Genomic DNA, 20,024 nt, shown 5'->3' on the forward strand with positions numbered 1-20,024 from the left:
AACTTGCCCCATCCCTGGAGGTGTTCAAGGCCAGGTTGGATGGGGCCCTACCAGCCTGATGTAGTGGTCAGGAACCCTGCCCACAGCAGTAGGGTTGGAACTAGATGATCTTTATTGTCTCTTCCAACCTAGGCCCTACTATGATATTTCCTCTCATTTCTATGAGATCGGTTGCTAGAATGACAAAATTAAACAATGGTTAAATATTTAAATATAAACCAATTAAATATTTATCAGTACAGTTTGAAGTTGGCAAAAGATATAATGTCTAGATTTATAATTGTGTAGATCTGCAAGCTGTAACAATTGAAATAATGCTAAATTTGAGGTAGATGATGATTGAAACTGCAATGCTGTGATTTAAGATGTCAATATTTTTCAGACGCATGGGGAGCAACAAAAGGATATTAGAGAAGAGCTGAAGACTGAGTTTAATGGTTGTAAGCAAGGCTATTGTAAATGCATTGGGAGATTAAGAGGAAAAGGAGTAATGCTCCACTCATCAAACATTATTATTATTGTTTTCTGTTTTGAGATTGATCTCACTAGCATTATTCCTATGGTCTGTCAGTGCTTTTTTGGCACACATTCGGGACTAAAAGTAGTGTGCATCCTGAACGTGTGACGATTGTGATTTCTAAATCTTTGATTAGAGATAAAGTAGCATTTTGAACCCAAACAAACTACAAGCAATAAACCTTACTTAGTCTGACTTAAAACCACAAATTAAGCAAACAGAAGAGTCACGACTGAAGTATTTGAAATCCATTCTCAGTTCACCATACGGTGCCTACTGAATAGTATGTAGGACCACATACTGTTTGAGAGATGAATTGAAGAAAAATCTCCAAAATAGGGCAAAGGCAGATTGCGGAAATGAAGTGTTGTTTCTCTGGCTGTTCCCACCCTGTTCTGCAGCTAAATGGCAGATTTCACTTACAAGTTCTGTTTATTTTAAGTTGTGGAAGTGCCAAGCTGTGAAGCCCTGCCAGTTCAGCCACACTGTGATTGTTAAGTCCTCACTGGTGTCTGTGCTGATTCTCACCAGTGTTGGTGATAGTTTGATCCCTTGCTCTTCTTGGCTGGTCTGTTGTCAGGCAAGCCCACGAAATATTCAGCTCAGAAATATTCAGCCTCCTTTGCAGAAGGACAGGAGGTTATAAGGACTGTTAAGTTAATGGCACTGGCTGCCCATCCTGTGAGTGTTCATTTGCTTGCACTGCGTCATCTGTTTGCAGCTCGAAATGCCAGGCTAATGGGCTCATTCTGGGTTACCAAAAAGGCAGTCAGTATACAGAGCTGACCTTTGGAAAATGTACCACAATATCACTTAAAGCCAAAGAGCAGGGAGGGAAAAGGGACAAAAATAATGAGACAAATCTTGCTCTCATGGTTTCTGCTGAAAGCAGAATTAGGATCTTGTTTAGAATTAGGTTCTAAATAGCACTCTTAAAACCTCCTATTTGGCCACTCATATTTTCCATACAGCTATATCTTATGATTTTTGGAAGGTACAAGAAATATTTATCATTTCTGCTTCAATTATGCCTGAAGGCCTGTATCAGGATCAGGCTGTGTTTGTATGTGTTGATTTTCAAAAGAAATGTTTTCATTGCATTCTTTAATTTAAGAGTGAAACAACAACAGAAGAGTTTGCCATCTTAAAATTGTGTGAAGTATTGTGTGAGAAGGGAAAAGAGGAAGAAAACATAGCTTGGATTGAGGCTTTTGAAAGATTATTGTGAATGTTGAGAAAAATATTACTTAAAAAATAGCTCTGTAGTGCCCTTTAAAATCAGTAAGCGTCTATTTTAATTTCCATATAAGTAGTAAGTGGCTGCTGTCTGTATATACACTTAAATGTTGCTTGCTGTATAAGACCTTGTTTGCTTAATTTCAACCTAACTGAATTTTTATGGCTGTGCTATAAACCTCTTGAAACTAGTGGCTTAAATGGAAATGCTGACACAACATTAATTACACTGGCTCCAGCGCGATACTGCAATTAAAGTTTATTTATTTTCTGTGTGCATCTGTGTGTGTGTGATTCTATTGTTGAAAAGTTAATGGAAAACTAATGTGGCAATGGAGGATGTGATTCTGTGCCTGATATTTTATTTTTCAACGGCAAACAATGGTTTAAATGCCAGTTTGCAGAATGAGAGGCATTTTTAATCAAGGTATGGGTTAAGCATTTAATATTTTAGAAATCTGTGAAAGTGGCAAGTTTTCCCTTTAAAGTGGTATACTGCTCTTCCAGGAGTTTTTAAATGGGTTTTTGAGTGGTGAGGGTAGACATATATTATGCTCAGATTGGAAAACAAAGGAAATTGTTGCATTTTCTTGCAGTGTGTGTTGGTTGTTTTTTTTCTACCTCATGTTTGTAGTAGGGAACCACACTGTCTTGTTTTATTGTACTTTATGGGTTGGGTTTTTTTTGTTTTGTTTTGTTTTGTTTATTTTATTTTGAGATGGTTGGGAGGAAAGTTTTTCATCCATAAAAGCAAAGGTATGCAATCTAAAGTTAACATTTGTTATGTTATTGAGTACGAAGTAACAGCTATGCAAATCCTTTGAGTAAATAGTATGCCTAACTGATACATTTAGATTACAGATTTATGTTTAGCATCCATTTGTAGGAGTCCTGCCTATAGTATAGTGGTTAGGACTCAGCCTGGAGTGGAAAGGCTTTTGTTGCAGGCTTCGTTTTGAGCAGTTTATACTTCTCACATTAGACATCAATGGGATAGGAAGCTGGCATAGTCTGAGAGCAGAACCAGGCTGTCATGCTTCCTGAGTGAGTGCCAAGACAACATGTCACCAAATACAGATGTCCCTGTGTGATGCTGTCATTTTGTGTTAACTTTGCTGCCCCTTCATGCAAGTCGCCACAGACTACATTTAATGGTTCTCATTGGCTTTGCTATTGGATCAGCTGGGCACAAAGCATCTGGCTTTCCATCAGTCCCAGTCTCACTACAAACCTTTTCCACCTCATGGCCCACAGTCAGACTTCATTCTCTGCAGCTGAATTGCTGCAGACGTAATTAATACTGATCTGCCTGGAAGACTGTTTTAGTTGTAAAGTTGCAGCTTCGTGCATCCTTTGCCATGACAGTGGAGAGAGAGTTGAGTAGTGTGGGCTGAAAAAAACAGAGGAAAGAAAGGGAATTCTTTGTTTGGAATGCCTGTCTTCAATTTGCTCAGTGGGAGCATTCAGCATACATTACTACAGTCCATGAAATTTACATTTTTTATTTTCACTGTTTGCTTTCACTGGAAGAGAGTGCAAAGTAGGCAAATAGTTTCAAAGTGTGTGGTCTGTATGATTTATGTCTTGCTCAGAACTACCTCTGACCAAACTTTTTTGGTCTTGTTCCCATTTGTTATAGTATAATTAAATATTAAGTTTTAATAAAAGGATTTTGCCCTTCCCTCAAAAGAGAAAAGCACAAAGGGTATCCAGTGGTACTGCACAACAGCTGATGTTTTTGTTTTTTCAAACCAGTGCAAAGGCAGAGAAAGAGTGTGCCAAGTTAATCCCATCTGGAAGGAAAGTAACTGTTATGGATCCCAAACAAACCTGAGGATCTCCTGCTATTTAGAATTCGTGCAGCAGTGTTTGATAGGGATGGAGAGTGACAAAAGATCTATGTATGTACATACATTTGGCTGGTAGAAGAAGAAAATCTCTGTGCAGGTCAGAAAGATTTTGAATATGTCACCTTCTTAATTGTCTTTAATCTGCCTTGAGAATAGAGAATTCTTGTCCTTAAATGACCTCCACGTTGAATTGAATGTCATGCTGGAAACTTCAAAGTGTAATTGAAGACAAATTATGCAGTAAATTAAAAGTAACATTGCAACTTCTTTGTGGTTCCAAGCCTGCAGGAGACCAGTTTTTCTCTGGGATGACACCCATTGATAGCAGGGAAATACTTCAAGCATGTAAATGGAGACCTTTGCACTGTCCCAGAGTGTTTTGCCGAGAATGAATTCATTGATTTCTGTTCATGAGCAGAGACTGCTGCAAATTGGAAAGTGGAGAGGGAAGGAAAAAGTAGTATATGAGAATCTTTTAAAGTGTTGGTGAGTTTCTAAGTTTCAAAACTTTGTTTGAAAAAATTGTTTTAGCTTTTTCTGGTTTGCAGAAACCACCACTTTGGGCAGGATTGTTGATGTGTGTGAGGGCACTGCAGAGGGGCATGGATAGGCTGTATCATTGGGTTGTAAGGCTAGATGTGGGGTGCTGCACTTGGATTATTGTAACCCCATGGTGCAACTTGTAAAAGGATTGGGAAACAAGGTTATGAGGAAGAGCTGAGGGAAATGGAGTTGGAAAAGAGAAGGATGAGAAAGACCTTGTCTCTCTCTATGAATACCTGTAAGGAGATTGCAGTGAGGGGGTGTCGGTCTTGTTTTCCAGATAATGAATGATAAGTTGCAAGGCAGTGATCTCAGATTGTACCAGGGGAAGCTTAATTGGAAGAATTTCTTCACGGGGACAGTGGTCAAACATTTGAAGGGGCTGCTGAGGGCAGTGGTAGAGTCCCCCTCCCTGGAGGTATTTAAGAGAAATTTGGAAGGAACATGGCTTAGTGATGGGACTTGGCAGATCAGGTTGATGGTTGGACTTGATGATTTTGCCCAGCCTACTAGATTCTATGATTTTGTATTCACTGTTCTAGCTGTACCTTCATGATGCTGGTGTGTTCAGGAGGTGTTCGCATTTGCATCAGAGATTACAAAAAAAAAAACAAAAAAAACACCAAACAGTGAGATGGAAATATATGGTATGCAGAATGATGAGACCAAGCTAACTCTGGAATCTAAGGCCATTCCAATCTCTTAGATCTCTTAGTGCATATTTCTTCCCAGGCATTCTCTTTTTCCCCATGTGGCTAACAAGTTCAACAAGATGCTGATGCTAGTCTAGAGGTGTGCAGAGGCACTAAAACAAGTCTGCAGACTTACTTGTATGAGCAAGAATGCCAAGCACATGCATCGTGAGACAACCCTAGTGGGCCTTCATTTATCTCCACTTATTTTAAGACATTCTTTAACCTGAGATCGTGTCAGCCTTCCCAGTTGTGCATCCTGACACATATCTGATGGTCACAAGATCAGACATCATTATACTCAATTGTTTGTAATCACTAGGCAGTCTGCATAGCTCATGACATTTGCAGTAACATTTGAATATCTTTTTACACCTCTGTGCCTTGTATTTTCATTTCTTATTAAAAAATGGTCTTTCTTCCCTCGTTCAAACTCGGAATTCACTATTTGTCTATCTCTGACATTCACAGTGATCTTTAGGGACATTGCTGAAAAGATTTAAAAAATGAAAGTGGTTCTCAGCTCTCCCACTCTTCCTCTTCCTTCAGCTCTCAGGCTGTAGGCCCCAACTTCCAACAGTGCCATGTTTTGATCACCATGAGACACTGTTGAATGTCTTCGCCATGTCCTGCTGATGTCATAAGTCACCTCACAGGCTTTGTTCTGAGTAAATAGGGGGACCCTGTGTCCACAACTGCAGTCACTGAATGACAAATGCCATTGGTGACTTAACTTGGAGCTTCAGAGCTGCTTGCTTTTTCTTTTGAGGAGGCATGATGGATTGCCTGCCTACCAAGATGAGGCAGTTGATGGGAAACTCCACACCATTAAGCTGATGGAGGTGGGCCTGCCTGAGGGTGATGAAAAGCCCATGGAAGTGGATGCAGAGGTGGAGGAAGAGCTGATGGAAGTAGGTCAACCTCCATCAGGGCAGAACCATCACTGACCCATTGCTCTCAGGCAATGAAGGAGGAAACCCAGAACCCAACGCTACCATTGGAGTAGCGATGTGGAGTCCTTTTCACCCCCCCCAAATGGGCACTTCAGTGTTGGCACTGAACCTTCTCTTCCATAAATTCTTTGTTAGCCAAGGGGACCTCAACTTCAGGACCACTCTGCAGGCTCACGTGGCACATTCATTTTCTGGGAATTCTTCTTTTGGCAGTCAAGGCTCCTATGAGCCCATCCTTGTTGTCCTCTCTGCCTCCCTCACTATAAGACCTCTCATCTCTTCTTCACCAAGAGGAAGAAGGGAGGGCAGAGAGTGGCATTCAGTGGGCTGCTGTGCCAGGGTGACTGGAGGATTCCAGCAGAGGGACCTGAGTTGCCTGGGGCTGCGAGGAGCTGTCAAAGTGACAAAGGTGGCTGTTCTCATAGAGAAGCAGAAGACTTTCCCTCTCATAGGAAAAAGGCTGGTGTTCAGCATGAGGGACTTCGTGTTCATTTGGACAATAAATGATTAGAAAAAAAAAAAAGAAAAACAGAATGAACAATACTAAAAAAAGCCTAAACCCACAAAAATAATCAAAATAATAAATGTTCCTCTGTTTTTTTGGAACTCTGTGGATTCCTGTGTTCCATCCTCATCTCCCCAGAACAGGAAAGACATTGCCACGTGGGTTGAGGGCCCATTCTAGGGCCTGGAGGAGCTGGGGAGGGGGCAGGGCACCTGGCATCCCAGGGCAGGCTGAAGGAGCTGCCTTTGGTCAGCATTAAGGACAGAAGGCAGAGGGGGGTCTGAGTGCTACCTACAGCTGCTGCTGGGAGCAGGGGGGAAAATAAAGCCTGGCTTTTCTCACAAGTGCTCTGGTGGGAGGAGGAGAAGCTCCAAGCCCACACTGCAGCATGGACAACTCTGGAACTGGTGCCCAGTGGGGTTGGAGAGCGCCATCACCCCTAGGGAATCCAGACTTGTCTGAGCTTGGCTGAATAGAAGTCCTCTGCAATGAAGAAAGGCCGTGAGATTTTAGCCTGCAGAAAACTGTTGGGATACTTTATTGCGGCCTTTTGATATATCTAGGAGTTTACAAGACGGAGAAGGACTTTTACTAGTGCCCTGTAGTGATGGGACAAGGGTTTAAAGCAAAAAAGGGTAAATTTGCATAGATAAATGTAAAGTGGAAATCCATCCCTATGAGGGTGGTGAAGCAGTGGAACTGGCTGCCTAGGGGAGCTGTGGACGCCCAGTCTGTGGAAGTGCTCAAGGTCGGGTTGGATGGGGCTTTGGAGCAACCTCATCCAGTAAAAGGTGTCTCTGCCCATGGTGGGGCATAGATGGTTTTAGAAGGTCTCTTCCAACACAAAGCATGCAGTGACTCTAGGATTCTATGATTCTATTGGCATAGAGCCATGCTGAGACTGGCTTGTTTGGCCTCAGATTACCTAAACTGGTCTTTGCTCACTCTGACAGTAAACTGGTGAAGTTTTTCTTGCATCCTTATTGTGTAGTTTATATAGCATTTTTGGAGAATACTTGTAAACCACTTAGAACATTTCTGAACTTGGATAGAGTCTATATTCCACATGTCTAAGGAGTTTTGGCACATGAAGTTATCTTAGATATACAGGGTGGGATGTTCAGATTGCTGAATCTTAATGAAGTCCTTCGTCATCCATTAGTTGATGACAGGTGTTGATGCATTCACACACAGGGTCTTGACTTCTGTCTTTCAACACCTATGTGTTACTATGCTGTTCTGTATGCATATTGTTCAAAGCAAATTTTCAGATGCTCTTTTCCAAGCCTATCAAATCATGCTGAAATCTCCTCTGCTGTGCTCACAATCTTCCTGTCTTTGTCACGAAGTAAGTGTGAACTAATTCTTCAGTCTAGTTTTTGGTTCCTGTCTTCTCCAAGGGTATTTTCTATTGCTCGGGATATATAGTACACAGGAGTCACAGTTTAAACTGTGATCACACTCCATATAATCTTCTCAGAAGACTTCATTCTTTACAAGAAGCGGAAGGGTAAAAAGACTTTTGCCTTGCATGCGTAGGGCCTTGTATTGCACTAATATGAAGTGATTGGATGTGATAGACAGTAGTTTATCAAAACAAAATCTCATTAACGTCTGTTTGCACTTTGCTTTTACTCTCTTTTGTATAATATTATGGAGCTTTCTGTGACCAGACAGTAACCTGTGGTAACCTGTAGTGTGCGTACATTTGTGGGTCATGAATAAAACCATTGTTATCATCCTAAAATGTTGGCATCAATATTGTGCTAATAACATTAGGATATTTCTGCTTTATCAGCAGCAGTGACTGACAAATTATCAGTCGTTTTGTAATGGGAAGCTTAAAATAGCAGCTGAAGACATTTGAGTTAAGCTTCGTGGAAAAATACACTGCTGCGTTTATTGTGATATCATTTTTGTTGTGTTAGGTTGACATGATTGTTGATTTGGCTTTTTAGACATACAGTGCAATTAAGAATAATCATTTTTCCCACACATTCCACAAAGCCACTGAAGCCCAAATGCTAATAGCCAGGCCCTGAAATTTCAAGTGACTTCCGCTGCTCCCCAGGCAGCCCACGGTGCAGACGCATGTCTCATGGTGGCATGCAGCTATTGTGTGATCACAGCCTTCTGGCATAGATGTGAGTCTCAAAAGAAGCTGCTGATAAATAGTAAGCTGTTTCAGATTTGCCCATGTCACCAGTAAGAGTAGATTTTGGAGTGTGAAAAAATGGGATCTGTATGTAAGCGCATGTGGGTTTTGCAGTCTGTAACAGACATTCAGACTGGAAGTATAAAGAACGTGTAAAAGAATTTGTGTTTAGTGGAAGTGTAGGTGGTCGTACCAATAAAAGCTATATTGTGTTACATATGCACACAGATGTGTGTGTTTACACCATAATTGGTGTGAAATGTATGCAGTCGCTTTTAGACTTCAGAGCATCAGCGAAAGCAGATCAGACTGGGGTACGGGGGGTCAGGAAATAGATCTTTTATACATAAAAGAGAAGGTAGTAAGGCTGTAGTGGCAGCTTTGGTTCATAACTATTGCTACTAAAAAGCATGCATTCTAAAAAAATCAAATGAATGTTTCTTACATATTGTTAGAGCAGGCTGTGTCATGACTGTTAGACAGAAATCTGCATGTATATTAGCTAAAAAATGTTTATGCAGTTATGTACAACTTTCTTTCTTGTATTCTTTTCCCCAACTTTTTCTCTGCTCACTGCTTTTCTAAGTGTGAGTATACAGTACCTATGTATTATGCATGCTTCTAGACTTTTACTGTCCTGTGGTCAAGTCAGTGACTTTTTTTTTGCATGCTTGGCTCTCAACGCTTGCTGAATCTCATCTTCATTTGCTATGAATCTTAGATCCAAGTGCTTAATTAAATCTCTGAAAAATACATTCATAAACATAATCAGTGACTGATATTATTTTTCAGGAAATGAAATGTAGAGGAAGTAAACAAATGGTAACCTAAATACCATGTGCAGTTTCTTTCATTTCAGTGGACATAATTTGCCACACAGAATTTGAAAACTTTGACTGAGTCAAGTGGTTAGAGACTACTGGCATGGATGCAATTGTCTCTGTTCAAAAGCTTGCAAATTGGACTTATTCCTGTTTGTGAAGTAGAATAAGCCGCACTGATGGGAGATGCTTATTATTGTTTCTATACTAGAGCACTTACCTATGTGTTTTTTTTTTAGCCAAAATGTATAGTAAGAGTTCCAGCTTTGGATCAAGCAGTGTTAGCTGATGAGAAAATTGATCTGAGCGAATGGAAGATGTGTTTTTCTCTCTGTGAGACATTAATGTGAGTCACCATTAGTGCATGAGCTGTGCTGTCCTCTTCCACTGAAGAGCAAAAGAGGTTTTCCTAACTGCTTTTGATAACTGCAGCAGGAAGAAAGGAGAGGAGTGGAAGAAAGGAGAATCCATTTGCGTTATCCATTGTTGGAAGATGTGCAGTGGGAAAACGCTCGGCTAGCGCCAGTTACAGATTTTCTTGGTCCCAGTGAAAATCTTCAGTGGAGGTGATTTAAACATAAAGCATAAAGATGCAGTAATGAAGTTATTGTTAAATATATATATATATATGTATATATGTGCATAAATCCTCAGTGCTAGAGTAGAATTTCTGTTTTCCCCAGGAGCTCGATCTTGGAAACACTGACAGTGAGCCACTTTTGTAGAAGTAGAGTCTGGATGGAAATGTTAATTTAAGGAAGGCATTTGAACATTATTTACAAACTATCACCTAAAAGTTATGTTTCATATTTTTGTCACAGCTTATCGACTACCTTTGTTCTTCTAGGCTTTTAAGACCAAGGATGGTTACATCGTGTTGGCAGCTGGAAATGATCAGCAATTTGTCACTGTGTGCCAGGTAATGATATGTGAGGTTGCCAGTACAAAAATGTGTAATAACTTCAATGTTATATAGGTTATATAGGGAAGTAATTATTGACTGCTTCTTCATTCCCCTCATCTTTATAAAATAAATAAATTCAAACTCTCTGCTTCTAGCTCGTTGTTTATGGGACTGATGAAGTCCTATGCTTTGCTTGTGTATTCAGAACACCTCAATTCCAAACTTAGTGGGTGCCAAGCCCCTTTTGAAGTCTGTGCCACTGCTCCGCTAGTTTGCTAAAACATGAACCAGCCAGTAACCTTCCAGTTATGGAATGATCAATGTCATGGAGATCGCACTGGTGCCTTTTTTAGGAGAAAAAGTGACACTGTTTTCCATAATACAGTGGTAGACACAGTTACTAACACAGCCAGGTTAGGGGTCGAATATTCGTGTGCCACCTTAATAAGTAGCCAACCCTGTTGTCCTTTTGTGCACTGCTATGTACTGGTCTGTGCTCACAGAGAATCTGGTGGACTTCTTGGAAAGAAACATTACAGACTGTGGGCTGACTTGGCATTGGTACAGATATGATGTTGAAGAAGAAAGCTTCAACAGAACTGCCACTTTTAAAGATCTGGTATCCTACTTCTTTCGCATCGAATAAACATGATTGTCTGGCAATTCTTGAAAACTTTTAAATTAGTTCTGGATTTTTCACATATTCTTTTCCTGTGGCTTTAATGCCTGGAATTGTTTTTCCCTGAGCTGTGAATACATATTAGAAGAGAAGAAATGACTGTAGGGAACAAAATTGTTCGTAAAAAAAGAATAGTAATGTTCCAAACAAAAGACCCCACTGACATATAGGCTAGTAGAAGAGAAGAATTGCATGTAGTATTAGCATTTTTTAAAATGAGAGGTCTGCCTTTTTCCTGTCGTGTAGTTTCTCTTGGAACTTGGATGTTTAGCTTAAACTAATTGCGTTGAATGAGCTGTCAGCCTCAGGAAATTGAGCATTATTTTCTTCCATTTGTCCACTTCAGCCATTTCATATTTCTGTGGATGTTAATGACTAATAACTGGAATACGTAGTAAGAAGCTAGTGAAGTTGTGATGTTCTGGAGCTATCTTCTCTCTTGGTGTATTTTGGGCAACGTGTGCATGCACAGCTATCTGGAGGGACCTGCTTTCTTTTGCTTGGATTACCTTTCTCAATGAGTATCAAAGTAACCTCTTCAAAGTTTGCTCAAAGGGTTTTCTTCATATGCATGGCAAACCACTAAAGCATGGCCACTGTATTAACATGAATAAAGACTAATGACTGAATAAGCATCTAAATGCCACAACGCTGTTTTATCAAGAACTGATTGTCCCCTAAAATAAGTATGTCCAGAAAGCTCTAGAACATTACTTTGAATGTCTTCTCAAGTGCTTTATCACCTGAACAATTATACACCCAGTGTTAGTTATCATGCCATCCTGTACAGCTGAAATGACAGTCTTGGTCATTTCCAACACTATGGTGTGAGTTAGAATGCTTCAGGAATTCAGGCCATGCTTTCATGTCACTTTAGGTTGCAGCTGAGAGAGTTATGGTGGGGCTGGCTGCTGTGTACTCATTCCTTAAGGAGGTGTACTGGTGCACCAGTAGATGAGGCTATGATTTGTATTACTGCAGAATCTGAAGAGCCTGAAGTTAAGTGGGCTCTATTCAGCAGGCTGCTGATTCTAGTATTTCTAGAATTGAAAGGAGGAAATATAGCACATGGAAAAATTACAGTTATTTGCATTTCAAAGAGAATAAGCTGTTGGAAAATTTAGTTCAGGTTGTAGGTAGTGGTCAGTTTGTCTATAAACCAGCTATCTTATCTGAGTTTAAAAAGAACATTCCTTTTTTTTTGCACTTACTGAGTTCTTGTACGTATGGATTTTAGACTGTTAAATTGCACAGAAATTGAAGAATGTGGGGGTCAGTGGAATGCTGTGAAAACTGTTAGAGGTATGTTCTGTGTTAAGGCAAAGGTGATTTGGAGCTTAAAACACAGTGGAGGGAGAGCCAATAAAGGAAGAAGACTTTATAACAGGAAGGCCCTCAACACCCTAATGAACCTTTAGTAAATACAGAGGCCACTAATTCAAACATTGGGATTGCTTTTAGAAAACTTTTTTGGGATGAGTTGGTGCTGAAAATACAGAATTTATGGGAGCCGTTGCCCTGAAGGCACATACTCAAGAGATATAACAGCTGTCTCAAGCTGTAAACAATTGCAAACATTCTGCTTCAACCGTATCTTTTCTGACAGGCAGTTAGCAAGTAAGGAAAAAAAACCCAAAACTGGAATAATTTCAGAATCAGTGCAAACTAACTGTAGGTTGTTTGGGGACTTGGGGATGATTGCTGAAAAACTTTGTAATGCTGCTGGTTGAAGCGCATTTCAAAGCAAGCAACTGTTACTAAAGCACATCCTGGCATGTGGCTGCTTCAGTCTAAATAGGAGTACTGAGCAAGAGTCTTCAGAAGACTGTGCTTTTGTGTACAGCAAAGAAGAGTGCAGTTTTGGGGGGAAAAATGCAGGGTGTAAACTCTGAATGTGCATCCTAAATAAATCTTCACTGCAGAGGCCAACTATTCTGCAAGTGAGGTTGCAGGAGAAATGAAGTTTTCATTGTAAGTGGTCAGAGTGAAATGAGGACGATAACTTTGGTGGCACAGTACAGATGAATGGCACATTAACAAATAGCTTAGCAGTATGCATTTGTTGGACACCAAATTGAGAACATAGCAGTCACACTGCTTTATAAGAGATGGATATTAAGTTGTCACTGAAGTCAGTAACATTAATTAAAACAGGATAATGAGCAACTCAATGTGTTAGTTTTTCATGTAGCATCAAATGAAGCTATAATTTTCTGACAGATTTCTCAGTTGCTTATGGTCTTACAAATTAGTATTCACTGACATTTTCTGGATTTTTTTACACTGTTTTTCTACTGCAGTTATTTTCAATACCAAAATAATTGTATCAACAAGGGGGAATAATTTAAAGGGGGACCAATAATATTGTTAAAGAAGAAGAAAAAAAGTTTCAAAAAAATTTCTAGAAGAGGAAAAAGTTTTTTAAAGCTAGATTGTGGTATGCCATGGTTTTCATAAGCTGTATGAAAATAAATAAAAAAGGCAATATAAGCAAATTAAATGTTGATGGAAAATTGATGCTTTATGTTATCTTGCAAATAAAAATGTGCAGAAAAGATATGCAGTATGGTCCTGGTTCTAACATAGCTTTGTTGATACCTCTGTTTCCAGTCTCAATTTTGTCACTCTGGGTGACAAACAGGCTGAGGGTGGCTATCTGTACTGAATGTCTCTGAATATCTTTTGAAAGATATTGACCTCATCATCAGCTATTCACTTGATACTGAAGCCATATCCATATTCTTTCCAGTGAAGTGAGGAGTCATTAAATGGTAGTGACCTTGGTCTGAACCCATCTTGAAGGAATTAGTATAAATATGAGTGAAGTTCAGGGGAGGCTGACAACAATCTGTGTATCACTAGCATGTGGCTGTGCACAGATGTATGAATTCAAGGAGTGCCTAGGCAAGTTAATAAAAGAAAAATCCATTGAGGACCACTAAATACATGACAGTCTCTTCCTTTATAAGCTTCTTTTCTGCCTTCCTCTGTAGCTGATGTTACTACGTTATGTTTTATTCAATTGTAGAAGTGAAACTTATTTATTTATGTTCTATATGAATACATTATTGCATGAATAAATAAATTACGTACTAGGTATTGGTAGTCCATACAGCTAATCTGTCTCATAAATGCCCTTACACAGAATCACAGAATTGCAGGGGTTCGAAGGAACCTCTGGAGATCGTTGTGTCCAACCCTCCTGCTAAAGCAGTTTCCTTAGAGCAGGTGGCAGAGGAAAGTGTCCAGGCAGGTTTTGATTATCTCCAGAGAAGGAGATTCCACAACCTCTCTGAGCAACTTGTTCCAGTGCTCTGTCACCCTCAAAAAGAAAAATTCAAACACTTATTCTTGACATTTAATTCCATTTATAATGCAATTCACATTGCCTTTTCTTGACAGTTAAATTTTTGGTGTACCAGGTAAGAGTTAAAAATACAAGATGTGTTTTTCCTTTCTTCGAGTTTATACCACCAATTTTCTTTGTCAATTCTTTCTGAAAAAATTATAAAGACAAACTATGACATTTTTTCATTTTGACAGAACTTAGTGAAATGAAAAAAAAACCCCATTCTTAAACATGGCTTTTCTTGGTCTAGCATAGGAAGTACAGTCCTATTTATTTTTCTGTGAGTTGTAACTCATTGTAGGATAATCCTACAGATCTCCCCAGCAGAACAGTAATAACTTAAAAATGTTTCCATGTTCTGCAGTATGATCACAAGAGTCTCTCCAAGGTAATAGTGACTAAGATTTGTTCAGTTCTTTGCTTTTTCTGTACTTGTTGTGTAACACTGAATAGGAGTCATTGTTTTTTCTTAATTTCCTAATCTAGATGAAATAGTAATGAGAAGTAGTGCTTTTTGGAAAGATATCTTAGTTCTTAAAGAATGTGCTCAGCTTTATAAATGTCTCCTACCAACCATATTTCTTTCTCTCTTATATTTTCTCTTAGATCCTGAATCTGCCTGAAGTTATTAAGGATTCCAGATACAAAACTAATGAGCTGAGAGTCCAGAACAGAAAAGAACTTATTGACATATTGTCAACTCGGTGAGTTCATTGGAAGAGAAAAAATGATATTTACTCTGGTAACACAAACAGCCAAGTATAAGGAGCCCTCATCGTATGAAATTTTTACTCCAATCTTTGGAAATACTTTTACTTTTGGGAAGTATTGAGAACACTTTTCAGACGTTAAGTATACAGTCTTTTGCACACCAACTATCACCTGGGCTGCTAAGAGGCCAAGCCATAGTTCTGAGTTTCTAGAAATCATTTAACTTATTTTTAACCATGAGTTCATTAACTTAAATTTTAGTGAAACAATCAGTGTGTTTTGCCTTTATGCCAGTGTCACTGCTGGGAATGAAATGCTTGGAGCATATGTTGCTTTGGCTGTCACTGGGGTTTTAAAGTTTTCACAGTGAGTTGCTGTATCCAAGGGATTTTCACTTGATGCTACTCTCTGTAATGGTTATGTATTGTGGTTCTCTGAGCCTCAAATTCTCCCTGGGCAAATCCTTTTGAAATAAAAAAGACATGTACTTGCTGTTCTCCGTGAGAATCATCCTAATAATGGCTTTAGTTAAAGATGGTATGGAATAAAACTCGGGAATCTTTTAATTGAGACTTAAAATAGTGTAGCTATCGTCCTCATACTGGCTGAGAAGACCTTTGTTCCAGGTGACTTTGCATTTTCAAATGACTGTGGTACAACTGAGCTGGTTGTGGTAACTGAAATGACTGTGGTAACAAAATGATTGTGGTAACAAATGAACTTTTAGAACTTCTCCTTTATGTGCCTTCCAAATGCACTGTGGTAGCACAGCGTAACCCAATCTTCATTTTTAAGCACTTTGAAGAGGATAGATATCTTTTGAAGTACTTTTTACCCCTTGCATTATTTGCACTTAATTCTAGTTTCAAAGCTGATTCATGCAAACTCATTCGTTGAAGTTCGTTTCGTTTAATACTCCGGTATGTCCGACTCAGGGATGTTTTGCCATCCACAGATAAATGTGGTTAATTCTGAATGCTGTTATTTATTTATTTATTTTAAAATAGACAACACCTTCATAAGAAACTAAAGTTCAAGGCATATTTGTTCTTTGGCTGAATTGCCAGATTTCTCTCTCTCTTTTTTTTTCTTTTTCCTCATGAGCTATTAGTTCATCAGATTACCTCATTGCTGTGTCATTTACTGCAGTGTATCTTCTTTTTGGTCGGAGTTTATCTTGTTCTAGTAGCAACACCTAGGCTGAATTTCTGTGTAATTCATGTGCAAGTACAGCTGTGAATGCGTACACGCTTTTGGAAGTAGGTGCTTCCAATACTATTGCATTATGTCACGATACTGTGAATTCATCTGGGTTTCATTTTTGAAACACTGACTTTAGCAAACATCTTTGACATTCACTGAGGTTGAATGTGTTTCCATCCACGTTTCTTGGTAACTTTGCTTTTATTCACTTACGCACAGTTGTTTGTAAAATTATATGTAGTTCATTTTGAATTTTACTTGGAGTATTAAATGAATAGTTTGTCAGTGCTGAAAAATGTCAGCCCTTGAGAGATAAAGGGAAATGACAAAACAGTAATGGCATAATTTCACTGAAAAATATCTTAATTAAGTCATCGATTGCTTGATTGTATTGTGGCTTCCAAAACATTGAAAATATAAACCTAAGGTGCCTTAGTTAGAAAGAAACACCTGCAGGCCCTCCCTCACTATATCTAAATTACTCTCCAACTTATGTTGAATTTATGGCAACCATACCTGGAACAGCTTAAAAGAGTTGTGATTGTCATAACAGCGTATTCTACTACAGTCACTTCAGTGGAAATGAACCCTTGTGTGATGGAAGCTGAAAAGGAACAGGAAAGTCTTTTGAGGATTTAGGTCATTTATCCACGTCTCATTTTGATGCTGTGCCAGGCAGGTTGCCTCCAACCTGAGGCAAAGCAGCTTTTTTCAATGATGTTGCAATGGAAAAAATGAGCCACTTTGTTTGATCTGTCAGGCTGAGCACTAAAAAGCATGTAAAAATTTGCATGTATGTATGAGAATCTGGTGATTTGCATGGCAGATACCTGGTTGCTTGGCTATCTTGTTGCTGTTGCAGTGTGCATATGCTTACTTACTTTCTAAGCTGTTGAGCTGAGATCCCACCAGAGCCTAGACTAGGCTTCTACTGACTGTAATAACCTGTCTCCAGAGTTATGAGTTGCGTATTTATCTCCTTTTTTTTCTTCATTCTCAAAACAGTCTAACTGCAATTCATGTCTACCTCCCGAGTGCTTAGTAAGTAAGAAGGAATAAGGATTCTTAACATCCTTCTCTTACAGAAAAGGACTTCCAGGCTTTATTTAGGAGATGTTCAGACCCGCTCAAAAGGTCAGGAAGTCCCAGAAGTCCTGAGTGTTTAATTCACTGCATGTGTAGAGTTGAAATTTTTAAAAACATCTGAAGTCTGAATACCAAGGAGACAGTTGATGCCTTTCTTTTTCTGGGGTAAATGTTAAGCAATTGAGATTTTTTAGCCACAGTCTGATTCTGGAAGTGTGTACAAAGGAAACATTGGTACAATTGGTCAACGTTAAGGAATGCTGTTTTTTAAAAGAAAGCTGTATCTTGGGAATTCTTGACTCAAATGACCTATAATTTAGGTTCTACTCACCACCTGCAGTAACCATGCCAGATTTTAAGGCAGTTAGATAAGCACGGGGATTATATAGCACTTAGAAAAAAATGGCCTTTAAACAGCAGACTTTTCAGAAAGGTTTGGAATGACCTATTCATCACGGTCAGATGTCCTGAGCTGAGTGAGAATTCGAGGTGGGGATGAATATTGTTTAAGACATAAATGTAGCCTGAAACAACACTTTGAGAGGTGTGAATTGCTCCATTCATTTCAGAAGGAATTTTCTCATCCCTTCTGTCCCCCGAGAGATCTGAAGAGGGAGGCACATCTGTCCTCAGCTCTTCACCCCAGTCTCTTGCATGATGCCTGCTACCAGAATCTCAGCTCCCTCCACAGAGGACACATGAAAGATAAGAAGGGGAGAGCAGGTTGGGGAGATAAATTTGTATGGCCATAAAGGCAGTCAGACCTCAATAAAAGGGATCAGCAAGTTGACCTCTCTGGAATGATAAGCGTATTCTGAAAGACCCGGCTCTCATACTGAGTAAGAAAAGGGAATTACAGAAACCAGCTCTAGAAATCTTGAGAGGGGCACTGTTTTCATTTCCCATCTTATGTGGGGAAGTGAGTACAGTGCTGCAAAAACCAACGGGTTGTAGGATATTGACAAGGAAGTACCCCACGGGGCATTTTGTAGTTGCTCTGCTACTGTTATTTCTGCTGTTATCCCTTTCCCATCTATGCTCCCCTTTCCTGCTGGGCTCTTTTTTTCCTGTCCTTATCTTCTTTCTCCACTTCCTACTGCTCCCCTCATTTAGTTCTTTCTCCATCCACAGCCCTTGTGTGATTTGCACAACCACATTTGCTTTAAAATATAATTAATTAAAAAAAAAGTGTTTCAGTGCCTTGTGCATCTTCCTCTTTATTTAGATGATGTTTTCCCTAAATGGCAACAAAGTAGAAGTCTGTCATTAGCAAATCGCCTCTGAATGCGTCTCTTTCTTGGATATGCACCAAGAGTCAAATTTAAATGACCCTACCTGGGTGGAGGTTAGATTCAATGGCTACTGCAGAGTCCCCTGGGACTCCCTGCTCATGTGAGAACTGACAGACTACAGAGTGTTTCGGTTTTTATGTTTCCAGTGGAAACCTCTGGTTTGTGACTTAGATGCACACCCATCCATGAGAACCAAATTTTAATTACGGCTTCCACCCCCCCACCACTTTTCCTCTGCTTTCACCTTTGTTTCCTCTGGAAATGAACAGTACCAGACAAAACATGGCTTATTTTGTGTATATAAATAGAAACATAGATACACATGCTGTGACATACATATGCAGTGTACGTATGTGATTTGAGACACAGCTGTGCAAAAGATGGTGTAATGCCAGTTTTAAGAAGCTGTGTTAGTGAAGGGAGCTCAATCTGTTGACCTCCTTCAAATTACTCTGGAATTTGAACATTAATCCTACTCTGCACCACAGTAACGTAGACACATTTTAAGACAGTGCAGCTAAACGTGTAGCACAGACTAGTTGGGAAATTAACCTCTAAGTGGAACCGAGTGCGTGAGGTTGTAGGAGTGAATAGCAGGCATTCCTCAGCCTTTAAAGCAAAGCAGCTAGTGTAATAAGGAACACATAAATTCATCATGATTAGTGCTCCTGCAGCTAAAGCTAAATGAATCCACACTGTTTCGAGAGCTAAGTTATTGTAGACTTGAAATCAGAAGTGTTAGGGCTGGAAACGACTCACAGTGGAACTTCCATTCCTAGCACTTGCATTTTAAAGCCCTTATTCTTAACTGCACCACAGCTGCACGTTGTGTATATAAGCGTGAGGGGGAAAGGAATTAGTAAGAAGGAAGCACAGTGGAATCTGATCTCCCAGTTAATGAGATCTTTGCTAAATTGTTTCCACCTAATAGCAGAAGAGGAGGGTGCTTGAAAGCGTGTTTGTAAGATGTGTAATTTGCCTGACAAGGAGCACGTTTTGTGAGACATACCCAATGTCTGTAAACCACCTTCCTTATCAGCAGCCCCTCTTCTTCTAAACCAAAAGCCCTGTGGGCTGAAGTCACTGTTGGTAACTTTACAGAATGGATATCTCTTCAGCAAGGTAGCTGCCTGAAATCGGAAAGATGCCTGAGCTCAATGAGAGCAGCTGGTGAGGTTTGCTTTCCCTCGTCATCTGCTTTACCTTTGGTGCATAGATGCCTTAGCTGTATGGAAAGCAGCTTTGAAGCTGCCATGATTTGTCTGAAAATTATTTGTTTTAAATTGTCATTAGGTTCACATGAACTTTTATGAATTGGACTGTAAGAGAGATCCTAAATGTCTCAAACTTTTCAACTGAGAACTGGATAAGCTAATGAATATTTTCTTTATCCTTATTTTTCTCACTATTTATTAAGCCATTCAGCTTTTTAAAAATGTGATTATGAAGTTTGAGATCCTTTCTGTATATAAATCTGCTCTTTTTTTTTTTTCTTTCTTTTTCTGATAGCATACATTATTAGCTACGA

The 20,024-nt window shown here is 39.4% G+C and overlaps 1 protein-coding gene and 1 long non-coding RNA gene across 3 annotated transcripts in view; one reads left to right on the top strand and one right to left on the bottom strand.

Moving 5' to 3' along the window:
- The window catches only part of LOC128088467 (uncharacterized), a 166,038-nt gene that overhangs the window by 132,191 nt on the left and 13,823 nt on the right, over positions 1-20,024 (bottom strand). The gene's annotated exons all lie outside the window — the stretch shown is intronic.
- SUGCT (succinyl-CoA:glutarate-CoA transferase) overlaps positions 1-20,024 on the top strand; it is a 330,926-nt gene that overhangs the window by 112,611 nt on the left and 198,291 nt on the right. For both annotated transcript variants that reach the window (XM_052699012.1, XM_052699013.1), the window contains exons 10-11: positions 10,120-10,191; positions 14,811-14,908. In XM_052699012.1, coding sequence (XP_052554972.1) covers positions 10,120-10,191; positions 14,811-14,908 — 170 coding nt within the window. The remainder of the gene's footprint in view (positions 1-10,119; positions 10,192-14,810; positions 14,909-20,024) is intronic.

This window comes from Tympanuchus pallidicinctus, unplaced genomic scaffold (assembly GCF_026119805.1).
Source record: "Tympanuchus pallidicinctus isolate F22 unplaced genomic scaffold, pur_lepc_1.0 scaffold34, whole genome shotgun sequence".
Taxonomy (NCBI): domain Eukaryota; kingdom Metazoa; phylum Chordata; class Aves; order Galliformes; family Phasianidae; genus Tympanuchus; species Tympanuchus pallidicinctus.